This window comes from Vulpes vulpes, chromosome 5 (assembly GCF_048418805.1).
Source record: "Vulpes vulpes isolate BD-2025 chromosome 5, VulVul3, whole genome shotgun sequence".
Lineage (NCBI taxonomy): Eukaryota > Metazoa > Chordata > Mammalia > Carnivora > Canidae > Vulpes > Vulpes vulpes.
The window spans coordinates 2,900,114-2,924,931 of record NC_132784.1 but is presented as its reverse complement, the minus strand read 5'-3'; the positions used below and the strand labels follow the sequence as shown (position 1 = coordinate 2,924,931).

The window sequence follows — 24,818 nt, the reverse complement described above, 5'->3', positions numbered from 1 at the left end:
GCGTGGCCCAGCAGTTTAGCGCCTTCAGCCCAGGGCGTGGGAGCCAGCCTGAGGACTCCCCTGCGTTGCTTCCCTTGTGCGGGAGCATAAACTCCAACAAAGCCTTGCTTGGAACTCTCCTTTGGCCTGTCAGTTTTTAGTATTCAGAGAGCCCAAGGGCTGGTTTGGTATCAGAGGAGGGGGCTGAGCCCTTTGCTCCAGTCTGTCCAGGTGAGTGCAGGCCTGGTAGGCAGGGGTCAGCAGGGGTGACATCCAGAGTTCCCTTGTGGGTGAAGGGAACAGAACTGAGCATTTGGCACTTTCCTGTCTAAGCTGAAGGAGAAGGCAAGTTCAGTTCTTAAGCGTTCCTTTTGGAAGTACAAATGTTTACCCCCTTTTGTATGTTTACTCAACTATCTAATTTTTACTTTAAGTCAAATAAAAAAAAAATTTTTTTAAGTAGGTACCACACTCAACATGGATCTCCAACTCACAACCTCAAGATGGAGAGTTCATGCTCTGGGAAGCCTGGGTGGCTCAGTGGTTTAGTGCCTGCCTTTGGCCCAGGACATAATCTTGGAGTCCTGGGATCAAGTCCCACATCGGGTTCCCTGTGTGGAGCCTGCTTTTCCCTCTGTCTCTCATGAATAAATAAAGTCTTTTACCTTTTATTTATTTTTTTAAATATTTTTTTAATTTATGATAGAGAGAGAGAGAGAGGCAGAGACACAGGCAGAGGGAGAAGCAGGCTCCATGCACCAGGAGCCCAACGTGGGATTCGATCCCGGGTCTCCAGGATTGCGCCCTGGGCCAAAGGCAGGCGCCAAACCACTGCGCCACCCAGGGATCCCCATAAATAAAGTCTTTTAAAAAAAAGTTCATGCTCCTCCAGTGGAGCCAACCACGTGTCCCAAAATAAAAAAAATTTTTTTTCCAAAATCAAAAATTTTTTAACTTTTATGTATTTTCCAGCCTTATTGAGGTAACTGACATATAATACTGTATTAATGATTATATATATAATTGTACATATATATTATGTGTGCATATATAAATATATATACATACATAGTGAAATGGTAACCACATCCATGACCTCACATAGTTACAGTTTTTTTTCCAGTGGTGACAACTTTCAAGATCTACTCTCGGCAACTTTTAATCATACAATATAGTATTATCTTTTTCAACAATTTATTTATTTTAGAGAGAGAGGGCACAGGAATGGAGGAGAGGCAGGGCAGAGAAGCTTCAAGCAGACTCCTCCCTGACTGCAGGGCCTGACACATACTTTGTCCCACGACCCATGAGATCATGACCTGAGCCCAAACCAGAAACCTGGTGCTTAATCAACTGAGCCACCCAGGTGCACCTACAATATGGTATTATTAACTATGGTCACCCTGCTGTGTATTATATCCCCAGGCCTTATTTTTTTTTTTTAAGATTTATTTATTTATTCATGAGAGACAGAGAGGCAGAGACATAGGTAGAGGGAGAAGCAGGCTTCCCGCAGGAGGCCAACGTGGGACTCAATCCCGGATCCCAGGATCACAACCCGAGCTGAAGGCAGATGCTCAGCCACTGAGCTACCCAGGCATCCCAACGTTGGGTTTTTTAGAATCCACATATAAGTGAGATTATATGGTATTTGACTTTCTCTGGTATTTCACGTAGCATAATGTCCTTAATGTCTATCTAAATCAAAATATTTTGGTTGTAAGCAATTTAGCTTCTGAAAAAAAGCTCACCTGTTTAATAGGTGAGAAATATTCCATGACATACCATACTATTTCTCTCTTGGAAAATGAATCAGCTCCCGACAGCTTTTTTGGTGTTCCAGATATTTGGTATACAATTTCCAGAAACAGAATCACTAGGTCAGATGTATGAACATTTTTATGGTACTCAACCCATTTTGGGGGATGCTTTTGTTTATACAACCTATGATCCTCTTCCCTCATCTGAGAACACCACCTCCACCTCCCCTCACCCAACCATGAGGTTCCTTATATCTGCAGTTTAGTGAACTTGGTGACACTGTCTCCACAGGACCAAATCTACTAGCGTACATGCCTGCTTTGTGTGTGCACATTCTCCGCCTTCCTTCGTACAAAAATATATAAACTCTATCCTCATACTGTGCCTCTCCTCCACTTAGCCACTGGACCCTGTTTCTTTTTCCTCTATGTAAACTTTGCCATTGCATGTCTCTTCTATCCCACATGGCAAATTTTTCAGTCCCCCTGGGTCAGCCCCATTGACACATAAACATACACAAGTTCCTTCCACCTCCAATCCTCTTGACCCCCCAGCCTGTCTCCCCTGCCAGCTCCCTCTCCAAAGCCTCCCCCTTCACATAGGGCCCTACAACCCTTCCCTATACAGCCATACACCGCCCTCAGGTCCACTACCTTTTCTTTCTTTTTTTTTTTTTTTTTAAAGATTTTATTTATTTATTGAGAGAGAGAGCACAAGCATGGGGAGAGGTGGAGGGAGAGGGAGAAGCAGACTCTCTGCTGAGCAGGGAGCCAGACATGGGGCTCGATCCCAGGACCCCAGGATCATGACCTGAGCCAAAGGTAGACACTCAGTCAACTGAGCTACTCAGGCGCCCCCCACTACCTTTTCCTATTTCTCCCAAGCTCCTTCCCACCTTTGGGCCATTACACTTTGTATTTTTTTTTTCCTTCCAAATTTTTTTAAAGGATTTTATTATTTATTTATTCATTCATTCATTCATTCATTCATTCATTCATTTATGAGAGACAGAGAGAGAGGCAGAGAGAAGACGCAGGATCCTCGCACCAGCGTGGGACTCTATCCCTGGAACAGGATCATGCCCTAAGCCAAAGGCAGACGCTCAACCACTGAGCCATCCAGACTCCCAAGATTTTATTTTTTGGGGAGAGGGCATGTGTGAGAGAGCACAAGTCAAGTGGTGGAGAGGGAGATCAGGCTGCCCATTGAGTGGGGAGCTCAATGAGAAGCCCAATCCCAAGACCCTGGGATCATCACCTGAGCCAAAGGCAGCTACTTAACTGACTGAGCTACCGAGGTGCCCCTAAAAAAAAAAAAAAACTTAAAAAATGAAACCTCTATAAAATATCTTCACGCTGCCTATGTTCTCTGGTATAAACTTTATTAGTCTGTTGATTGCCTGAAGTTAGTGATTCTAACTTTAATGATTTATCACTTTAGAGAGAGAGCAGAAATGGGAGGGGCAAAGGGAGAAGAGAGACTCTCAAGCTGACTCCACTGAACAAAGAGCCCAACACCCAGGCCAACACGGGACCCAATCTCACAATCCTGAGATTAAGATCTGAGCAGAAACCAAGAGTTGGATGCTCAACTGCACCACCTAGGTGTCCTGTAATTTTAAATTCTTACATCAAGTCTGTCCGTGTTTTTTATTTCTTCTAAGTTTAGAAAGTACTGTTTTCCAAGAACTTGTGACGTCCAGTTGCTTTTGCATATGGAGAAATGTTAAGTTCATTTTACAAGCTCTCCACAAGAACGTATTTAAGACGTGCATGGCCACCAGATGGTGTTGATGTGGCTTCGGAGATAGAGGTAGAACTTACTAAAAGATACCAGTCGTGAAACTGGAAGTATCCTGCCCTTGGGACACATTTATTAGAATTACAAAATATGAGTACTGGAAACCGTAGAAGGTGATAACATCTTGACTTTATTTTTTAAGATTTTATTTATTTATGAGAGACACACACACAGAGAGAGGCAGAGACACAGGCAGAGGGAGAAGCAGGCCCCATGCCGGGAGCCCGATGTGGGACTCCATTCAGGGTCTCCAGGATCATGCCCTGGGCTGAAGGCGGCACCAAACCACGGAGCCACCCAAGGCTGTCCACATCTTGACTTTTAAGTTCAGCATAAGTTACCAGCCCGCTGAAAAGGCAAAATGAATTAGGAAAAGTGGTTCTTACCAAAAGATGAAATATTCACCTTCACTATTGCCAAATGTTTCCTTAAAATCACTTTCATCGTTTTGTCTACAAGCATTAGTAGTACAGGCAGATTTTTTTTTTCAGGCAGAATTTTATTTTTAAAGATTTTGAGAGACAGAGCACGGGGGACAGAGGGAGAGGGAGAAGCAGACTCCCCATTGAGTGCAGAGCACAACCAGGGGGAGTTTGATCCCAGGACTGCCCGGGATCCTGCCCTGACCCAAAGTCAGATGCATAACCAACTGAGCCACCCGGGCACCCCAAGGTAGATTTTCTTTCTTTTTTTTTTTTTTTTTTTAAAGATTTATTTATTCATTCAGAGAAAGCGAGAGAGAGGCAGAGACACAGGCCGAGGGAGAAGCAGGCCCCATGCAGGAAGCCCGATGCGGGACTCAATCCCGGGACTCCAGGATCACACCCCAGGCTGCAGGCGGCACTAAACCGCTGCGCCACTGGGGCTGCCCCCAAGGTAGATTTTCAAAAGCACAACTTGTATTACACCAAAAAACTCTGTAATGTATAGAAAATGATATACATGATTAAACTCCAAATTGTGATTAACGGTCCTATGATTACTGCTGCTTTTGTCAACAGTTAATCTACCTGAAATCCTTCTTTCAGTGGCCTGCAGGACAGCTGTGTTGGTAGCTGAGAGCTGGGTTGTCCAATCCAGTAACCACAGGCCACTAGTAACTATTTAATTTTTTTAATTTAAATTGAGTAAAACTGGGGATCCCTGGGTGGCTCAGCGGTTTAGCGCCTGCCTTTGGCCCAGGGCCTGATCCTGGAGTCCCGGGATCGAGTCCCACATCGGGCTCCCTGCATGGAGCCTGCTTCTCCCTCTGCCTGTGTCTCTACCTCTCTGTGTCTCTCATGAATAAATAAAATCTTAAAAAAAAAAATAAATAAAATGCTGTTCCTGAGTCTCACCAGGCTGAAGTGCTCAATAGCTGCATGTGGCTATTATCTCCCATGTTGGACAGGGCAGAGAATGACACCTTTGGCTTGTCATTCAAAGCTGCCAGGTATATTCTGGGCTGCTTGCCCACCACCCTAACTCATGGAACCCTCTGATTTTCTCACTCTGGTACATTCTTGCCTCTCCTTGAAGCTCCACACTGACCTTTCTCAAAATAGGGGCTATTTACTCAGCATTTACTATTAAGTGCCTACTCAGTGCTGTGCAAAGTGAAAGGAGTTGCACGTAACCCTAGTCCTAAGATTCAGTGGCACACAGACCTGCTTCTCTGCTACCATTCACCACCTTCTGCTTCTAGTCCACCCACCTGCACTCCTGGTGACGATCAAGGAAGACTGCAGACGTGTTACTATCAAGTGCTACTGGCACCCGAGATCTACCTTGTTTGTTTTTATCCAAGCCTGCATACAGGTATTTTTGTCCTGTCAAGGTTCCTTACAGCAATATAACGGCAGTGACCACATGTCTATTTTTCACAAGTGTCAGTTTAGATCCTTTTTTTTTTTTAAAAAAAGATTTATTTGTTCATGATAGACAGAGAGGCAGAGACACAGGCAGAGGGAGAAGCAGGCTCCATGCCAGGAGCCCGATGCAGGACTCGATCCCAGGACTCCAGGATTGCGCCCCGAGCCAAAGGCAGGCGCTAAACCGCGGAGCCACCCAGGGATCCCATGCAGTTTAGATCCTTGATGATAACTGCTTTTTTTTTGGTTTTGTTTTGTTTTTGTTTTTGTTTTTGATAACTGCTTTCATTCTAAATTATACCAACACACACACACACAAAAATTATACCAACGCTGGTCTGACCTTTGGCTCATAACTCCCCGCAGGAAAATTTAAATATGAACTGAGTATTAGGGATGAGGCAATTCTGGTCAATGTTCCCAAGTGCAATAATGCTACTTACAAATAAAGTATTTTTTAAAACGCATGCTTAAGTATTTCAATCAAGTGTCGAGCTGCTTTCAACTGCATCTTAGCAAAAATAGAGGTGAAGCAAATATTATCTGTTAAATGTAGGTGATGAGCAGATAGGTGATTAAAGTACTGGTCTTTTGAGCTTCCCTGTTTAAATTTTTCATAATAAAAATTGAAATGTCGTACCACTGGCATATCCTGCAGGCTTCAGCAATTTTGCCTTGATGTTTTCCTTTTTTTATTGCTGAATAGTATTCTGCTATTTGGAATATGTATTTTGTTTATTAATTCACCAGTTGGTGGGCATGCAGACTGATCCGTTACTGGCTATTATAATACTACAATGATCAGGGATCCCTGGGTGGTGCAGCGGTTTGGCGCCTGCCTTTGGCCCAGGGCACGATCCTGGAGACCCGGGATTGAGTCCCACGTCCGGCTCCCGGTGCATGGAGCCTGCTTCTCCCTCTGCCTATGTCTCTGCCTCTCTCTCTCTGTGACTATCATAAATAAAAAAATAAACAAAAGATACTACAATGATCATTCACATGCAAGTCTATGTAGGTGTCAGTGGTTTTATAAATAAGCTTAAAACATTAATGTTTAAGAATGGCTTGTGCTACTCAGACTCTATTCAGTGATGCTTCTTCAAGCCTTAAGTTGAATATTCATTAAACCAGAATGTCAATTTTCAAGAAAAGTTTCTTCCAGTTAATTTTGCTTTCTGAAGAGGGTTTTCCCTGCCTAAGGATTTTATTTATTTAACAGAGAAAACGAGTGAAGGGGCAGGAGAGGGAGAAGCAGACTCCTCGCTGAGCAGGACCCTGAAATCATGACCTGAGCTGAAGGCAGATGTTTAGCTGACTGAGCCACCCAGGCGGCCCTCAAACTTTGATTTAAAGATAACGGAGAATTAAAAAAAAAAGAAAGAAAGAAAAAGAAAAAGGAGAATAATACATGTCAGACACTAACAGGCTCTCTTTAGTAATCTTCTGAAAATATCTACAGAATAGATATTTATTATCCACATTTTAGAACTCTGAACACTGATGAATCTCAAAGAAGTGAGACTGCCCTAAAATTAAAAGATTATTTCCTTCAAATAATGACCAAGAATATTGGTGACTTAGAAACCATGTCATTTCAGAAGTCAAAAGAATTTTTTTTTTTTTTAAAGATTTTATTTATTCATGAGACACAGAGAGAGGCAGAGACACAGGCAGAGGGAGGAGCAGGCTCCATGCAGGGAGCCTGATGTGGGACTCGATCCCAGGTCTCCAGGATCACGCCCTGGGCTAAAGGTGGCGCTAAACTGCTGAGCCACCCCAAAAGAATTTTTTGGGGGGCTGCCCCCAAAAGAATTTTTTAAAAGTTTGTTTTTGCCTTACCCAGCAGATATCAACCTATCAATTTTTCCCAAAGGTTTCATTTATTTATTTGGGTGAGAGAGAGCACAAAATGGGAGGAAGGAGCAAAGGGAGGAGAAACAAACACCCCACCACGCAGGGAGCCCAACGTGGAGCTTAATCCCAGGATCCTGGGATCATGACGTGAGCTAAAGGCAGACATTTAATGGACTGAGCCACCCAGTGCCCCGCCCTATTTATTTTTACTTTCAAGTAAGCTCCACACCCAGTGTGGGTCTTGAATTCACCACCCCAAGATCAAGAGTCATACGCTCTACTGACTGAGCCAGCCAGTTGCCCCAAACTATCTTAACTTTTAAAGCTAATTTTGTTGGTGCTTCTAGCAGGCTCGGTCAGTAGAGCATATGATTCTTGATCTCTGGGTCTTGAGACCTACATTGGGTGTGAAACCTACTTTTAAAAAAAAGGAAACAAAGCTAACTTTTTGTTCCTCCAATCTTTCTTTCTTTCTTTCTTTTTTTTTTTTTTACATCATGTATTCATTTGGAGCCAAAAAGTGCTCCAAAGAAAAATCTACAAATTGTGAAGAAAATAGGCATAGTTCCTCTCAGCATAATCAAAGCTAGAATGTTTAGCTATTTTTTTTCTTTTAATCAGCAACGATCGTGCCTTGAATAAACTTCATTGGCTATGATAGAAAGCTAGAGTTATTTTTTTTTAAGTTTTTTTTTTTTTAAAGGTTTTATTTATTTATTCATGAGAGACACACAGAGAGGCAGAGACACAGGCAGAGGGAGAAGCAGGCTCCACACAGGGAGCCCCATGTGGGACCCGATCCTGGGTCTCCAGGATCACACCCTAGGCCAAAGGTGGACACCAAACCGCTGAGCCACCCAGGGATCCCTAGAGTATTTATCAAAGAGTTTCCCCCAACTAGCTTTACATCGAGTGACTTCACTGTAGTGGCTCAGGAAGGGGCAGGCTCCCTCCTTCCCAATCACCCCATGAGATATCACCTGCTGCTGAGTTGCATGACAGAGTTTGGACTGGACGCCCCATACAGGAGTTTCAAAATGTTCAGACCCTCAAGTCTGGCCCATGAAGGAAAAAAAAAAAAATCTTAACCTCAGAGTGAGAAAATAGTGGTTTAGAACCACTGCCTCCAAATCTACATCCTTCAACAGTCAAGAAAAAAGGCCCAGTACTGATCAACCCCAAGGCTACGAGCCCCCCATGTTTGGTAGTTATCTTCAGGTATAACTACTTTCCCTGGTGAGCTTCTTCCTTGACTTCTGGGTTAAATACAATGATGCCAATGCTGTCTCAGTCATTAACGCCATCATCCTTTCTGTAAGAATTTCAGATGATGGTACACGTCTGGTTTAATTCTTCCTTTTGCGTTTATATTTGGGGTTCCTTCCTTGTTTCTTTAAAGTAGGCACCAAGCCCAATATGGGGCTTGAACTCACCACCCTGAGATCAAGAGTCACATGCTCTACCAACTGAATCAGCCAAGGGCCCCTTAATTCTTTCTTTTGCATTGAGGTAAGACTGTCGTTTCCTGTAGTTTCAAAAACTACAAATACGCTGAAATTAAAAAATGAGATCTTAGGAATCAAATTAACACAGGGGCTAAAAAACTAAAATCTTAAAGAAAAGGGGTGCTTGAATGGCTCAGTCAGTGGAGCCTGCAACTCTTGGCCTTGGGGGTAATAAGCTCAAGCCCCACACTGGGGGGAGAGACTACTCAAAACAAAACAAAACAAAACAGACAAACAAACAAACAAAAAAAACAAAGCCAAACACAACCTTAAAACAAAAACAATTTAAAAATAACACAGGTGCCAAAACTGTGGTAGAAGGTAGTCACTAGTGTAGCTTATGTGCGCATCAGCCCTCACGCCTCCCCCTCCAAGAGGGAAGGCCAGGTTACCATGGTCTAGGAGCTAAGTCTAAACAGCAACCTAAACAGAGACCAAGCTGATTTGTTCAAGCCAAAGGAAGCCCAACTGTCTTCTGCAACAGTATTTCCGTGTAAGTCAGCTCCAGACACCTGGTCCGTGGTGATGGGCTTGGGACACAGTTCCCTCAGCAGTGGAGCGATATTTGGAGACTAATATTGAAAGCTGCGCTTGGTCTGGATATCATCAAGAATCTGCTGTAGCTCCTCATCTTCAAACCGCCCCTCCAAGCTACAAGAAGAAAACCAAAAGAAATGAGTATCTCAGGAATTGACAATGTTCCCTATGCTCTTCTGAACACATGCTCATCTTTGAGCACCACTTACACACTTCTCCATTTACCTCTAAACACTGACACCTCTACCTTCAGCTTTATTTCTGCCATTCCTTTTAAACACATATGAAGTGTTTCAAAGATTTTAAGAAAGTATAAAAATATGTTAACCCTAACAGCTACCCCTGCTTGATTTAGATTTCTTTAATAAACACAACAGGAATAAATTAATGGCTCTGTGTATGCTCCCCCATTGCAATACCTTACCCAGAATTAATAACCATTATCCTGCATTTGTATTTATCATTCCTATACATATTTTTAAACTTATTATTATATACATATATAAAGGTATCTACAAGCCATATGCAGCACTGTTTTCAAACTTTTAAGAAATGACATTGTAATACATTTATCCTTCTGCAATTTTTTCACTCCAAATTGATTCTGGTATTAGTTATTACCCCATATTGTTCCAGTTCATTAATTTTTGCACTGCTACATAAATGATTTATCCATCCTCTCGTTTACTGACTGTCAAGCTTCTGTTAGCACTAACACTGCAGTAATGAACATTAGAATACATGCCTCCTTATAGAATGGTATGAGCTGCTTTTAGGCATGTCCCCAGGAATGGATTTTTAGATAACAGGGTATAATCATCTTTAACTTTACTACATGTAGCCAAACTGCTCTCCAAAGTGACTGTACTAATTTGCACTCCTACCACCAATGTGAGAGATTCAGCTGGTCCACATTTCTGCTAACAGCTGGCATGGCTACAAATCACATTCACACCCTGTTGGTGCTATCTGTCCCGATTTTAAAAGTACATACTTTTTAGACAAAGTGATTCTACTGGTAGGAATCTTATACACAGAACTCAGCACAGCGGTGCTTACCTTGGTATCAGTGCCTTTGACTCCTCAGCAGTCTCTGGGCAAAGGTTGGCCAAACAGGCCAACTCAAACTTATGAAGCTTCTTCTGGAGCAACAAGCTGATCATGGTGAAGAAAATCAAAACAAACAAAATCAAAGAATGATGAGTAGGAAAAGAGAATGAAAGGTAGTTAACAAGTATGAAAAAAAAAAATAAAGCACTTCCAATTATTTCTACATGGTTAAGCTTGGCTGCAAAATCTACTTTAAATTCACTTCCTGTTCCTATTCTTGGAGAACACAAAGTTACAATGAAATCAGGCAGACACAAAAGCAATCAGAGCACATCAGGCCTGAGAACCCATTTTAACTTTTGAAAAATTACTATGTAATTTACGGACTGTACAACCTTCCCCAAGAATTTATTTTGCTGTTCTCTGCTTTTACCAATGTACCTTGCTTCTTTCATCATTAATTTTATTACAAATACATGATGTTTGTGTATTTTGACTTGGGAGGAAATTCTCTTAAACTTATCTAAAAGTTGATTAAGCGTCTGCCTTCAGCTCAGATCATGATCCCAGAGTCCTGGATGGAGCCCCACAGTAGGCTCCCTTGCTCAGTGGGACTCCTGCTTCTCCTTCTCCCTCTGCCTGTTACTCCCCCTGCTTGTGTTTTCTCTCCCTGTCAAATAAATAAATAAAATCTTATGAACTTACCTACAGAATAAATATAGGCATACCTTACTTTGTACAAATATTTGTGTAAACTGCATCTTCTTTTATTTTTGCATCTTATTTTAAATGCACTTCTATTCTAGTTCAAATTGTCTAAAACACTGTCAAATCTTATCTTGCCTTCTTACACATTTAGCTCTTAAAATAAGAGTTCATCCACAGTAAATCTGGTTTCAGAGACCTTAATTATCTGTTCAGAAACAAAACATTTACTGTGATTATTCTATTATAAGCATTGTAGTTATCATACAAAATTCTGAAAACACAGAACAGAAAAAGAAAAGCTACCCATATCATTACCTAAACAAAATTAATGTTATTATCTTAGTGTACCATTCCAAATACTTTTGTTTTAGAATATAAACTCACACATTGTTTCATAACTTTGTCACTCAGTAAAAGCTATCTTAATGTATTTAATATTGTAAACTTACTAACATGGGAAATTTATAAAATAGTGTATATATCTGTGTGGAGGGATTTGTTATTAAATGAACTTATGCTCAGGGATCCCTGGGTGGCTCAGGGGTTTAGCACCTTCCTTCAGCCCAGGCCGTGATCCTGAAGTCCCATCAGGCCCCGCATCAGGCTCTCTGCATGGAGCCTGCTTCTCCCTCTGCCTGGATCTCTGCCTCTTTCTCACTCTCTGTGTCTCTCATGAATAACTGAATAAAATCTTAAAAAAAAAAAAAAAAAAAAAAAAGCTCACGTATAAACAATACAAAGAAACACCAAAAAGGTGAAAATAACGTGAAATCCTGAGAAATAACTATTATCATTTTCATGGAGATTCCCCTTCCCTTCCTCTTTATAAAAATTTTTGAGAGATATAATTAAAATAAACAAAAGAGGGGATCCCTGGGTGGCTCAGCGGTTTGGCGCCTGCCTTCGGCCCAGGACATGATACTGGAGTCCCGGGATTGAGTCCCACGTTAGGCTTCCTGCATGGAGCCTGCTTCTCCCTCTGCCCGTGTCTCTGCCTCTCTCTTTGTCTCTCATGAATAAATAAATAAAATCTTTAAATAAAATAAAATAATAAAGTAAAATAAAATAAACAAAAGAAATCGTAACAAATGTTATTCTGATTGGCCTTCTTTCAGTCAACAACACAGAAGTTGTCTTCCACATTAGTACACGAATAACTCCACCCTGAAGACAGCATTCCAAGACTGTGGATTTATATACCAAATTTCCTGTTGTTGAACATTTCAACTGTTCCCAATTATTCACCATTTTATTTATCTTTTTCTTACAAGAGAAGGAAGACTTTTCTTTCTTTTAAAGATTTCATTCATTCATGAGACACACAGAGAGAGGCAGAAACATAGACAGATGGAGAAGCAGGCTCCATGCAGGGAGCCAGATGCAGAACTCGATCCCAGGATCCAGGGATCATGTCCTGAGCCAAAGGCAGATGCTCATCCACTAAGCCACCCAGATGCCCCAAAGAAAAGAATTTCAAGCAGACTCCCCGCTGAGTGCAGAGCCCAACAAAAGACTCATTCTCTTGGGATGCCTGGGTGGCTCCGCAGTTGAGCGCCTGCCTTCCGCTCAGGGCGTGTTCCTGAGGTCCCAGGATCAAGTCCCATGTCGGGCTCCCTGCATGGAGCCTGCTTCTCCCTCTGCCTGTGTCTCTGCCTCTTTGTCTCTCATTAATAAATAAATAAAGTTAAAAAAAAACAAACCTCATTCTCACGACCCCGAGATCATGACCTGAGTCTAAACTAAGAGTCAGAAGCTGCCCATACCCCAGTAGGTGCCCCTCCAATTTACCATTTTAATAATGTTTTGAACATCATGTATACTTCTGTGTATACTTGATTGATTACTATGTTATGTGGGTTTTGGTTTTTTTTTTTTAAGATTTTATTTCTTTATTCATGAGAGACACAGAAAGAGAGAGGCAGAGGGAGAAGCAGGCTCCATGCAGGGAGCCCAATGTGGGACTCGATCCCAGGACCCCGGGGTCACACCCTGAGCCAAAGGCACTCATCTGCTGAGCTACCCAGGCATCCCAATTACTATGTGTTTTATTTTTTATTTTTTTAATTTTTATTTATTTATGATAGTCACAGAGAGAGAGAGAGAGGCAGAGACAGAGGCAGAAGAAGAAGCAGGCTCCATGCACCGGGAGCCCTATGTGGGATTCGATCCTGGGTCTCCAGGATCGCGCCCTGGGCCAAAGGCAGGCGCCAAACCGCTGCGCCACCCAGGGATCCCTTACTATGTGTTTTAAAGATAAATTCCTAGAGGTTGAATTACCTAGTCAAAGGATATGAGTCTTGAGATAGAGAGTGCCCTAGAAGTGCTTTACCAGTACACACTTCCACTAGCAATAAATACTATTTCCCCTACTCATTACATGTAGGTTTCTCAATGTTTAATCTTTTCAAATCTACTTACCTCTTTTACTATTTCTTTGATTTCCTTCAAGATGAGCATTATTTCATGTGAATTAGCTAGCCATTTGAAGTTCTCATTCAAACTGAGCCTCTAATTGGAGACTGTACATTTTTAAAAACTGGTGTCATCTCTTTATTAATTCTTTGTTGGAGTTTTTAATATTAAGGATATAAAAAATTAAGGCTATCAATCCTTTCCCCGTTTATTTACACTTACATTTTGCATATGGCATTTAACTTGATGTAGGGAAGTTTAAAGATTTTTATACAAATTCATTTATTCACTATTTATATTTAGTGCCTACAATCAGGTTACACAGTGATGAATATGACCAAGTTCCTGCTCTCACAAAGCTTATATTCAACTAGTCAATCAAGTTTCCCCTCATTTAAAAGTCTTAGTAACCACAGCCAAAATAATACAAACATTCATATTATCACAAAGCACTTTTATTCACCATGGTTTGTATTCAAATCCTTAATTCCTTAGGAATTAAGTTTGGTATAAGGTATAGGTTTTGAACTTTGTTTTAAAATATTTCCCCTCGGGCAGCCCGGGAGGCTCAGCGGTTTAGCGCCGCCTTCAGCCCAGGGTCTGATTCCGGAGACCTGGGATCGAGTCCCACGTCAGGCTCCCTGCATGGAGCCTGCTTCTCCCTCTGCCTGTGTCTCTGCCTCTCTCTCTCTCTCTCTGTGTATATCTCATGAATAAATAAATAAAATCTTTATAAAAAAATAAAATATTTCCCCTTTAGGGGTACCTGGGTGGCTTAACTGGTTATGCCTCGGACTCTTGATTCTGACTCAGGACATGGACTCAGGGTCTTGAGATGAGCTCACAGTGGGCTCCACGCTAGGTGGGGAGCCTGCTTAAGATTCTCTCTCTCCCTCCCCTCTGCTCTTTCCCCACCCTGAGTGCTTTCACTCACTCTCTAAGTTATAAAAAAAATTATTTCCCTCTGATCTTTTTTTTTTTTTTTTTTTTTTTTTAAGATTTATCCATTTATTCGTTCAGAGAGAACGAAGAGAGAGGCAGAGACACAGGCAGAGGGAGAAGCAGGCTCCATGCAGGGAGCCGGATGCGGGACTCGATCCCGGGTCTCCAGGATCACACCCCGGGCTGCAGGCGGCGCTAAACTGCTGCGCCACCAGGGCTGCCCCCTCTGATCTATTCTCATACCAAAGTGTCACCACTTTAATTGCTATCAGTTTTTTTTTTTAAGATTTTATTTATTTATTCATTAGAGACACAGAGAAAGGCAGAGATATAGGCAGAGGGAGAAGCAGGCCCCCTGCAGGGAGCCCAATGTGGGACCTGATCCCGGAATCACACCCTGAGCCAAAGGCAAACGCTCAACCACTGAGCCACCCAGTCGTCCCAATTGCTATCAGTTTTTAATGTGTTTTACATCTTTCAGGACAAATTCTCCCCTTCATTTCTCTCAAAAAAAAAAAAAAAATTTTTTTTTTTGACAATTCTTACAAGAGCCTAATGCAGGGCTCCATCTCATGACACTGTGATCATGACCTTAACTGAAATCAAGAGTCAGTCATTCAACCAAGCCACCCAGGCGATCCCAGTATGGCACTAAATGTATACATTAATTTGGGGAGAACCAACATGTTTAAAATACTGAATGTGTAAGTCTACTTTCATCTGTCCAGGTCATCTCCTAGGCCCAACAGTTTGTAGTTTTGCTCGGAAGCTCTGCAAATTTCCCTCCAATCTTTTCTCCATGCGTACATTCACTTTTTAGAACAGATTATTCTTCATATACAATTTTATCACCTTCATTTTCTGCACACTTAACATGGGAACATCTTTCGATTTCATTTTCTACCACAATTTGAATGACAATATATTCACCAAATGATTTACCACTATTTATTTAATTACTGTTGAATGTTTATGGTTTCTCCCTGTCCTTGGCTATTATAAGTAGCTCTCTGAAAAGTATCTGTGTATATACATCTTTTTTTTGTATACCTGCTTTTCCTAAGGACAGTACTTCTCAAACATTTTCACCAGAGCAGAGCACACAAGTATCCCTAGGTGACCTGGGGGGCACAGGCTCAAATGACTTTCTGCATCTGTAAGGTTTTAAGTCTTGTAATTTAATTCAGAATTCACATATATTTTTTGTTTTATTCAACAATATGCTGGTATCTGTTTGTTTTAATGTAGAAGTGTTTTAAATCACCTACCATCAAATAAAACTGATGTTTGAAGATGTGTTTTTTCCTGTGGCTTCCTATATGCCTTAGTACATCATGTTTTTCCAGGTTACCCAATTTGAGAAGCAATGCCTTAGAAAAAAATGCTAAAGGCTGCCTTCTGAGAAGTACAGCAAAGATTCAGAAAGAATGCTCCTGATTTATACTTAATTACATATAAAGATCCTGAAGACATTTTAAATAAACAATAAGCCCACTTTATTAAAAAAAACTCACAAACACTGTTATGTGTTATATATATATATATATTTTTATACATTATATAAAATATATATGTGAATACATGGAAAAGATCTGGAAGGCTAATAACCAACTAACAGTGGTTACTGTGCAGGATAACCACTGGGATTTTAGGTATGTGGAAAGGTGGCCAAAAAGAATTTTGATCTCATAAGCAATTTTTAAATTTCAGACAGATATTATTTTTCTTACATTAAAGGTACAGATGAAAAAAAGAAAAAAAGAGGTACAGATGATGACCATGGGATAGCAGTGGTGGCAGTGGCAGTAGAAGCAAAAGCATTTTACACACAGATGTCCAACAGTTTGGATTAATAAAAACTTTCTTTTAGCACTCACCTACGGACACTGGCAATGGTCTCTCTGTTTTTGAAACGGCTGAAACGGGCTGTATAATTTAAAGTTTTCATGAAGACCTCAGAAAGTTCCTGTTCATCCTCTGCACTCTCATTCTGTTGCTTTCGATGCTCCAGAAGCATATGAACTTCTGAATTTAGTAATGTCTCCGCTGTTTCAAACTCTATTTGTGAGAAGCATAAATGTCAGCTCAAAGTATTCCTTCAAAAGCAGCTTCTAAATGTTCATTTTGCCTTCAAGACTAACAGCAAATTTCTGTCCCTGCATAAATCCAGAGGCCCAATATCCCACAGCTTTATCTTCATCCAGACCAGTCTACCGCAAGGGACAGTAGAGTTCATGAGATACTAACACTTAGCTCAGTCCAGCTAGACAGTTTCTAACATCAAAGAACCTAACCTGGATGTGCTACAACACAGGATGTGTGTTGTGATATGTCACAACAATGACATATCATTATCCTATAATAACACATCATTACCCTAATTAGGCCAGTTAGGATTTTCAAAATAGAGCATAACTAACAATTATTTCTCTGTAGCTTGCATGAACTGATAATCTAGTTCCACAATACTAATATTATACTCTCAACTTTAAGAATTATTACATCTTAAGGAGGGCCAAGTATTTGGAAACACACATTAATAATGCATCCCAAATTCTATTTTTGTACCTGTACAAATCTGTTATTTATTCATTCACCCAAATCACTACCTATTACATACTAGGTATTGGACTTGTCCCTACCCTTGGGCAGCCCGGGTGGCTCAGTGGTTTAGCGCTGCCTTCAGCCCAGGGCCTGATCCTGGAGACCAGGGATCAAGCCCCATGTCAGGCTCCCTGCATGGTGCCTGCTTCTCCCTCTGCCTCTGCCTCTCTCTCTCTCTGTGTCTCTCATGAATAAATAAATAAAATCTTTAAAAAATAAATAAAAAATAAAAGTCCCTACCCTCTAGATTTCACTACCACACAAATCTTGTTACTCATTTATTTTTTTAGCTTCAAGTTTTTATTTAAATTCCAGCTAACAAAAAAAAAAAAAAAAAAATTCCAGCTAACATACAGTATATTATTATTTTCAGGTGTATAATTTAGCGATTCATCATTTACACATGACACCCAACAAGTGCCCTCTTTAATACCCATTTCCCATTTAACTTATCCCCCCCTCCCCTCCAGCAACCCTTAGTTTTTTCTCCGTAGTTAAATGTCTGTTTTCTGGTTTGCCCCCTTTTTTTCTTCCTATGTTCATCTGTTTTGTTTCTTAAATTCCATGTGAGTGAAATCACATAGTATTTGTCTTTTATTTATTTATTTATTTATTTATTTATTTATTTATGAATGATAGTCATATATATAGAGAGAGGCAGAGACAAGGCAGAGAGAGAAGCAGGCTCCATGCACCGGGAGCCCGACATGGGATTCGATCCCGGGTCTCCAGGATCGCGCCCTGGGCCAAAGGCAGGCGCCAAACCGCTGCGCCACCCAGGGATCCCAGTATTTGTCTTTCTGACTTATTTTGCTTAGCATGATACTCTAGGTCCATCTACGTTATTGCAAATGGCAAGATTTCATTCTTTATGGCTGAATCATATTCCATTGTGTATGTGTGTCACATCTTTATCCATTCATCAGCCAATGGACATTTGGGCTCACCCTTGATACTCATTTAAAAATAATCCTCATTACTAAATAAATATTTAAAATATTAGATTAAAAATTAAAATAATAAGAATCCTCTTGGGACACCTGGGTGGCTCAGCAGCGGGCATCTACCTTCGGTCCAGGGTGTGATCCTGCAGCGGGGGGCGTCCGGGGATCGAGTCCCACGTCCGGTTCCTTGCATGGAGCCTACATTTCCCTCTGCCTCTCTCTCATGAATAAATAAAATCTTTAAAAGTAATAATAATAATCCTCTTCTTGAATAGGAAGAATACCAGTGAGCAAACTTTAAAAACTGGATTTGGGCAGCCCCCGTGGCCCAGTGGTTTAGCACCGCCTTTGGCCCAGGGCATGATCCTGGAGACCTGGGATCGAGGCCCACGTCAGGCTCCCTGCATGGAACCTGCTTCTCCCTCTGCCTGTGTCTCTGCCTCTCTCTCTGTGTCTGTCATGAATAAATAAAATTAAAAATAAAATAAAAACTGGATTTATTTATTTTTAAAAGTTTATTTATTCATGAGAGACACAGAGAGAGAGGCAGAGACACAGGCAGAGGGAGAAGCAGGTTCCATGCAGGAAGCCCAATGAGGGACTCGATCCTGAGACTCCAGGATCACGCTCTGAGTCAAAGGCAGGCGCTCAACTGCTGAGCCACCCAGGTGTCCCTAGAATTGGTTTCTGACTGTTCCTTATCAGTGAGTTCCTCCACAGTAGGAACCGTTCATAAACATGAATTCATGTTTCTAATCCCACACTGAGGAATAATAATGAGGAAAATCCAAAATTACTTAAAATTTAGCATTTCCATGGGTCATGGGTATGTTTACTATTGGGAAATCACTAATACCACCATCTGAGTAATGCCTCTTTCTCAGGCCAGGTGACAAGAACTTCCACTCTGTTTCCACAACCATCTGTGGGCTGGGTGTGTATGTGGGGTGAGGGGAACAATATTTTTATTTGAAAAGTTCTAATTACTCCTAAATCTAATAGGCCAAAAAAGCTATTTTCTACCAGAGGTCAGCAGAGTTTAAGCAAGAGGAACCTCTCAGAGCTAATTCCTGTCCAGTGCAGGTCACTGCCCATTCTGTATCGATGCAGTGGTGTACAAATAAAGAAACTACTGCTTCAGAGCAATGAATCAAGAGGACATGAAATATTAGGAGTGTATGGTTCCAGGGGTGCCTGGGTGGCTCCGTGGTTGAGAGTCTGCCTTCAGCTCACATTGTGATCCTGGGGTCCTGGGATTGAGTCCTGTAGCAGGCTCCCCACAGGCAGCCAGCTTCTTCCTCTGCCTCTGTGTGTTTCATGAATAAATAGAATCTTAAAAAAAAAAAAAAAGGAGTGTATGGCTCCAAATCTCCTAAGTGACAGTCACAAGTGACATGATAGGAGAAAAAAGCAGCAAAAGCACCTAAAGAATGGATTAGTCTCAGCTTCTGAGGCTGTAGCATTAATGCTACAGGGGCACTTGTGTGGCTCAGTTGGTTAAGCATCTGCCTTTGGCTCAGGTCACAATCTCAAGGTCCTGGGATGGAGCCCTGCATCAGGCTCCTTGCTCAGCAGGAGGCTTGCTTCTGTTTCTTCCTCTTCCTACTGCTCCCCCTCTGTGGGCTCTCTTTCATCAATAAATAAAATCTTAGCCAAAAAAAGAGGGAGGGGAGGGGAGGGGAGGGGAGGAGAGGAGAGGGAGAAGAGAAAAAAGAAAAAAGAGAAGAGAAGAGAAGAGAGAAAAGAAAAGAAAGAAAAGAAAAGAAAGAAAAGAAAAGAAGAGTAAATCAAGAGGCTAAGCCAGAGTTACTAACAAGAATCATCTCCCAAGTTTATTACAGCTATTGATGCTTTTAAGGCTTCTGGAAAATTGGCCCAATGAAAGATGCTTCACTTTCTGTACTAAGTGAAATGTACCTGTTAAAACAGGATAGCGCTTTCAGGACACCAGGAGGCCAGTCACCTGCCCCCATTCCTCACTCACGGTAATGTCCAAGTACTATATACACATCACTCTCACTCCTTTCAAACAATGAAAGACCAAAGCAGCCAAACCAGGTATGTTATTCTTCCTCTGCACTGGTATTTTAAGAATAGCCACAATTTATTAATTCCCGTTCCTGTAAGAAAGAAAAATATTCCTTGGCCAGTACCTCAACTGTGAATGTTCTTGAGGACACTCCATTACAACCATTACGGTAAAGGTGGCAACTTCAGATGATCTTCTCATACTACATATTTTTCTCTCTGGTACAAAATGTTCTAGGGGATTTCTTTAGCTGAGGGAACGGAGAAATGTGGATCATATTGGAGTGTATGGTTCCAGGGATGCCTGGGTGGCTTGGTGGTTGAGCCTCTGCCTTTGGCTCAGGGCATGATCCTGGGTCCTGGGATCGAGTCCTATACCAGGCTCCCTGTAGGAGCCTGCTTCTCCCTCTGCCTGTGTCTCTGCCTCTCTTCTCTCTGTGTCTCTCATGAATAAATAAATAAAATCTTTAAAAAATAAAAATAAAAAAATAAAAATAAATAAAAATCACTGTGTATCCCCATATGAGCTGAGAAGTTAAACAGATATTCTGAACTCTGACACACTGCTAACTGACAGAATTTAAGGTCTAATTATACCTAATTCAATAAAATTTTCATGTACCAGATGTTACCTGCTTTTATCAAAATATTTTCAGAGTGTAAAAAAATAAATAAACAAAAAGTACCCAGACAAAACCCAAGCACAAAAAACTGGCTTAATTTGTCATATATTAAGAGACCATCTCCCAGTGAGTTAAAAAAATAAACATATGGGATCCCTGGGTGGCGCAGCAGTTTGGTGCCTGCCTTCCGCCCAGGGCGTGATCCTGGAGACCCGGGATCGAGTCCCACATCGGGCTCCCGGTGCATGGAGCCTGCTTCTCCCTCTGACTGTGTCTCTGCCTCTCTCTCTCTCTGACTATCATAAATAAATAAAAAATTTAAAAAAATAAAAAATTAAAAAAAAAATAAACATATACTTTTATTATGCCTGAAACTTTCATTAGGCTATCCTACGGAAATATATGACCTTGAGTCAATAAAATAATAAATTGGAAGCAACCTATATGTCTATCAACCGATAAAAAAAAATAGTATTATGGTAAACCATTAAGTATTTCTCACCCTTTAAAAGAACAGGATGGGGCACCTGGCTGGCTCAGTCCATAGAGCATGGGACACCCAATCTCAGGGTTGTGAGTTCAAGCCCCACATTGGGCCTAGAGCTGCTTTATTTTTTTTTTTTTAAGATTTTATTTATTTATTCATGATAGTCACACACACAGAGAGAGAGAGAGAGAGAGAGAGAGAGGCAGAGAGAGAAGCAGGCTCCATGCAGGGAGCCCGACGTGGGACTCGATCCCGGGTCTCCAGGATCGCGCCCTGGGCCAAAGGCAGGCGCCAAACTGCTGCGCCACCCAGGGATCCCCTAGAGCTGCTTTAAAAACAAAACAAAACAAAACAAAAAAACCAGGACAGTTCTACATAATATATCATCAAAATTTTAAAAGGCTATAGCATTCCTCTTGCATAATCTCATTTTTACAAAGAAAAAATTGTACATAAATATTTATTTATAAACATAAAATTAGCTTGGAACGGTAAGTACTAATTGTTTACAGTACTCCCTCTGGGTGAAAGGGTGTGGAGTTTCACTTTTTCCTGTGTATGCAATAATTTTAAAACAGGTGGGTATTGTTAAGGTTTCCCGTATTTATTATTTATTTATTTATTTATTCATGATAGTCACAGAGAGAGAGAGAGGCGCAGAGACACAGGCAGAGGGAGAAGCAGGCTCCATGCACCAGGAGCCCGACGTGGGATTCGATCCTGGGTCTCCAGGATCGCGCCCTGGGCCAAAGGCAGGCGCCAAACCGCTGCGCCACCCAGGGATCCCGGTTTCCCCTATTTACTTGCATTCTTCAGTACCTGTAAAATATGGCATTTTAAAATCTTAAGCTTCCTGCTTATTTTCGGTTTCTGAATCACAAATAAAGTACATCTCACTGCACAAAGAAAGTTCACTGACAACAAAAATGTGCTGTACTTGTAGCCTTCGGACAAAGGCTCTGACCGAAGTCTAGCCAGGCTCCTCTGAGCCCTGCTTTTGGGCCTCATAGGTGGCCCAGAAGGACATGAACAAAAATACTGGCACGATTTCTAATTGCCTAGGTTGACTCCGGCCCTTTTGAAGCGCCTACCAACATGCCGGCAAATTTAATTCAAATTAAAAAATGTAATAAAAGGGAAACCCTGGGTGGCGCAGCGGTTTGGCGCCTGCCTTTGGCCCAGGGCGCGATCCTGGAGACCTGGGATCGAATCCCACGTCGGGCTCCCAGTGCATGGAGCCTGCTTCTCCCTCTGCCTGTGTCTCTGCCTCTCTCTCTCTCTCTGTGACTATCATAAATAAAAAATTTTTTAAAAATGTAATAAAAATAATAAAGCGCCTACTGAGCTGAGAACTGACAGCTGTTGCTAATAGTTTATGGCTTGTCCCAGCCGACACCCTGTCTCTGAGTTCAGAGAAGAGCTGCGGGAGAGCTAAGCGCCCGTTAACATAAATGACATAAACCCTCAAACGGGTTTCAAATGCACCAATCCCCCTTTCCGCGTTAATTTTTCCCTTCCTTGATGTACGGAGACGCGGCCTACCCCTTCGTTCCTTCGTTCTCCTTTATAACGCCCAGTGACCTCCGTACAAGCAGAAACTGGGTTCAGTCCTCGCTGGCCTGTTCCCTACTGCAGTCGTGCCTGGATTTTGTCCTTGTTCCTCTAGAGCAGGCTCCTCGCGCAGGCTCGTGACCCGGGGTAAGGCCCGCGGGGCTGCCCGGGTGGCTCTGGGGTTGAGCGCCCGCTTTGGCGCAGGTCATGCCCGGAGTCCCGAACTCCAGTCCCGCGAGCTCCGCGTCCCCTGGCCCTGCCTCTGCACCCCGTATGCGCGCCCTCTCGAAAGAAAATAGGAAAAAAAAAAAAAAAAAAAAGAGCCTGGCGCGCTGCACGGGTCGGGCCGGCCGGACCCCGGCGCCCGCTGACTGAAGTGTCCTTACACTTTGCCCAGAGCGCGCTTTGTTCATCCTCGTCCATTCCTGCAGCACTTGGTGGTTCATCACATACACGAGACGACTTAAACGAGTAAAAAGGAGCCAACGGCGCCAGGGCAGAGGCTGGATCCCACCGGCCCCTCTCGAGGCACCGTGGCCCGCGGGGGCCCCCTCCCGCCACATCCCCATCCTCCCTGCCCTGCCCGTCCGTGGGGCGCCAGGCCTGCGGCGAACACGCGGGACAGCGGGGAGCGGCCGCGCAGCCCCAGCCCCACCTTTGGGAAAGATGAGCTGGGAGGCATCCTCCTCGACGTCGCCCGCCCGCGGGTCGCTCCCTCCGGCCGCCATCGGCTCACCGCGCCGGGCTCCACGCGCACGCCGGAAGTGCTGGAGCGCGGGGCTCGGCGCCGGAAGGGGCGTGGCCGACGGGGTGGGCGTGGCCGACGGGGCGGGCGGATGGGCGTGGTCGACGGGCGGGTGGGCGTGGTCGACGGGCGGGTGGGCGTGGCCGCCGGGCGGGTGGGCGTGGCCGGAGAGGAGGCTGCGGGAGCGGCGCGGTCGGCCCCTGCGCCTGTGAATGGTCCTAAGTTTAGGTGAAATTCAGACCCTGGGAGCTCCTGAAAACGTACAGCGGAATTTCTTGCGACGCTTTGAGTTATTCAAACACTTTGATTAGGGTGGCTGTGGCTCGTAGTTGGTTGTGACCCTTGATCTCAGGGTGGTGAGTTCGCGTTCCGCACCGAGTGTAAAGGTCACGTAAAAATAAAATCTTAAAAATTAATTTGGAAAAAGAAAAAAAAAAAAAGAAAAAAAAATTTAATTTGGGACCGCCTGGCTGGCTCAGTGGGAAGAGCATACGACTCTTGGTCTCGGGGCCACCTTGGGGGCAGAGATTACTAAAAATAAATAAACTTTAACAAATGACTTGTAGTGGATTATTCCGATGCTTCCAAGCAGGTGGAGAGTGATGCTGAGAGTCCTTTAACTCACCTGTTGAAACATTTGGATGATACGTAGAAAAGTAAGCGGATCAGGAGCACCCGGTGGCTCAGTGGTTGGAGCCCTTGGCTCAGGGCGTGACCCCGGGGTCCTGGGATCGAGTCTCGCATCAGGCTCCCTGCGAGGAGCCTCCCTCTCCCTCTGCCTGTGTCTCTGCCTCTCTCTCTGTGTCTCTCATAAATAAATAAAAAATAGTAAAAAAGAAAAGTAAGCGAATGAAAAACGATGCTGTTTTCAACTCAGAGAAAATAGAAGATTGTACAGCGAAGGAAATAATCAGTGCATCACTTGTGTCTCTGGTGAGCAATGCTTAGGTATTTAAGGTGTGTTTACAAAAAATGAATTAAGGGACTCCTGGCTGGCTCAGTGGTTGAGCATCTGCATTGGGCTCAGGTCATGATCCCAGGGTCCTGGGACTGAGTCCCACATCAGGCTCCCCACAGGGAATCCGCTTCTCCCTCTGCCTGTGTCCCTGCCTCTGTGTGTGTCTCTTATGAAAAAATAATCTTTTTTAAAAATGAATTAAGATGTTACCAGAGAATAATATGTCCTTGTATTCCTTTGATTTATAAATATAATAATTTTTATAAAATTAATTTGTATATTTCCAGTAGAAACATATTGGGTAAAATAATAGATTATATAGCATAGCCAGAGCTTATGACTGTTTCCAAGTGGTTTCTTTTTGTTTTTTAATTTTTATTTATTTATGATAGTCACAGAGAGAGAGAGAGAGAGAGGCAGAGACAGAAGCAGGCTCCATGCACTGGGAGCCCGATATGGGATTCGATCCCGGGTCTCCAG

The 24,818-nt window shown here is 42.7% G+C and overlaps 1 protein-coding gene across 1 annotated transcript; it reads right to left on the bottom strand.

Annotated features, from left to right (window-relative positions):
• Positions 1 to 9,018: 9,018 nt before the first annotated feature.
• Positions 9,019 to 23,445, bottom strand: POLR2D (RNA polymerase II subunit D). Its single transcript, XM_026015704.2, has 4 exons — positions 23,291 to 23,445; positions 16,276 to 16,456; positions 10,346 to 10,441; positions 9,019 to 9,400 (listed from the first exon to the last, which is right to left on the bottom strand). The coding sequence occupies exons 1-4, from the start codon at positions 23,361 to 23,363 to the stop codon at positions 9,322 to 9,324; spliced, it is 429 nt and encodes a 142-aa protein (XP_025871489.1). The 5' UTR covers positions 23,364 to 23,445; the 3' UTR covers positions 9,019 to 9,321.
• Positions 23,446 to 24,818: the final 1,373 nt, after the last annotated feature.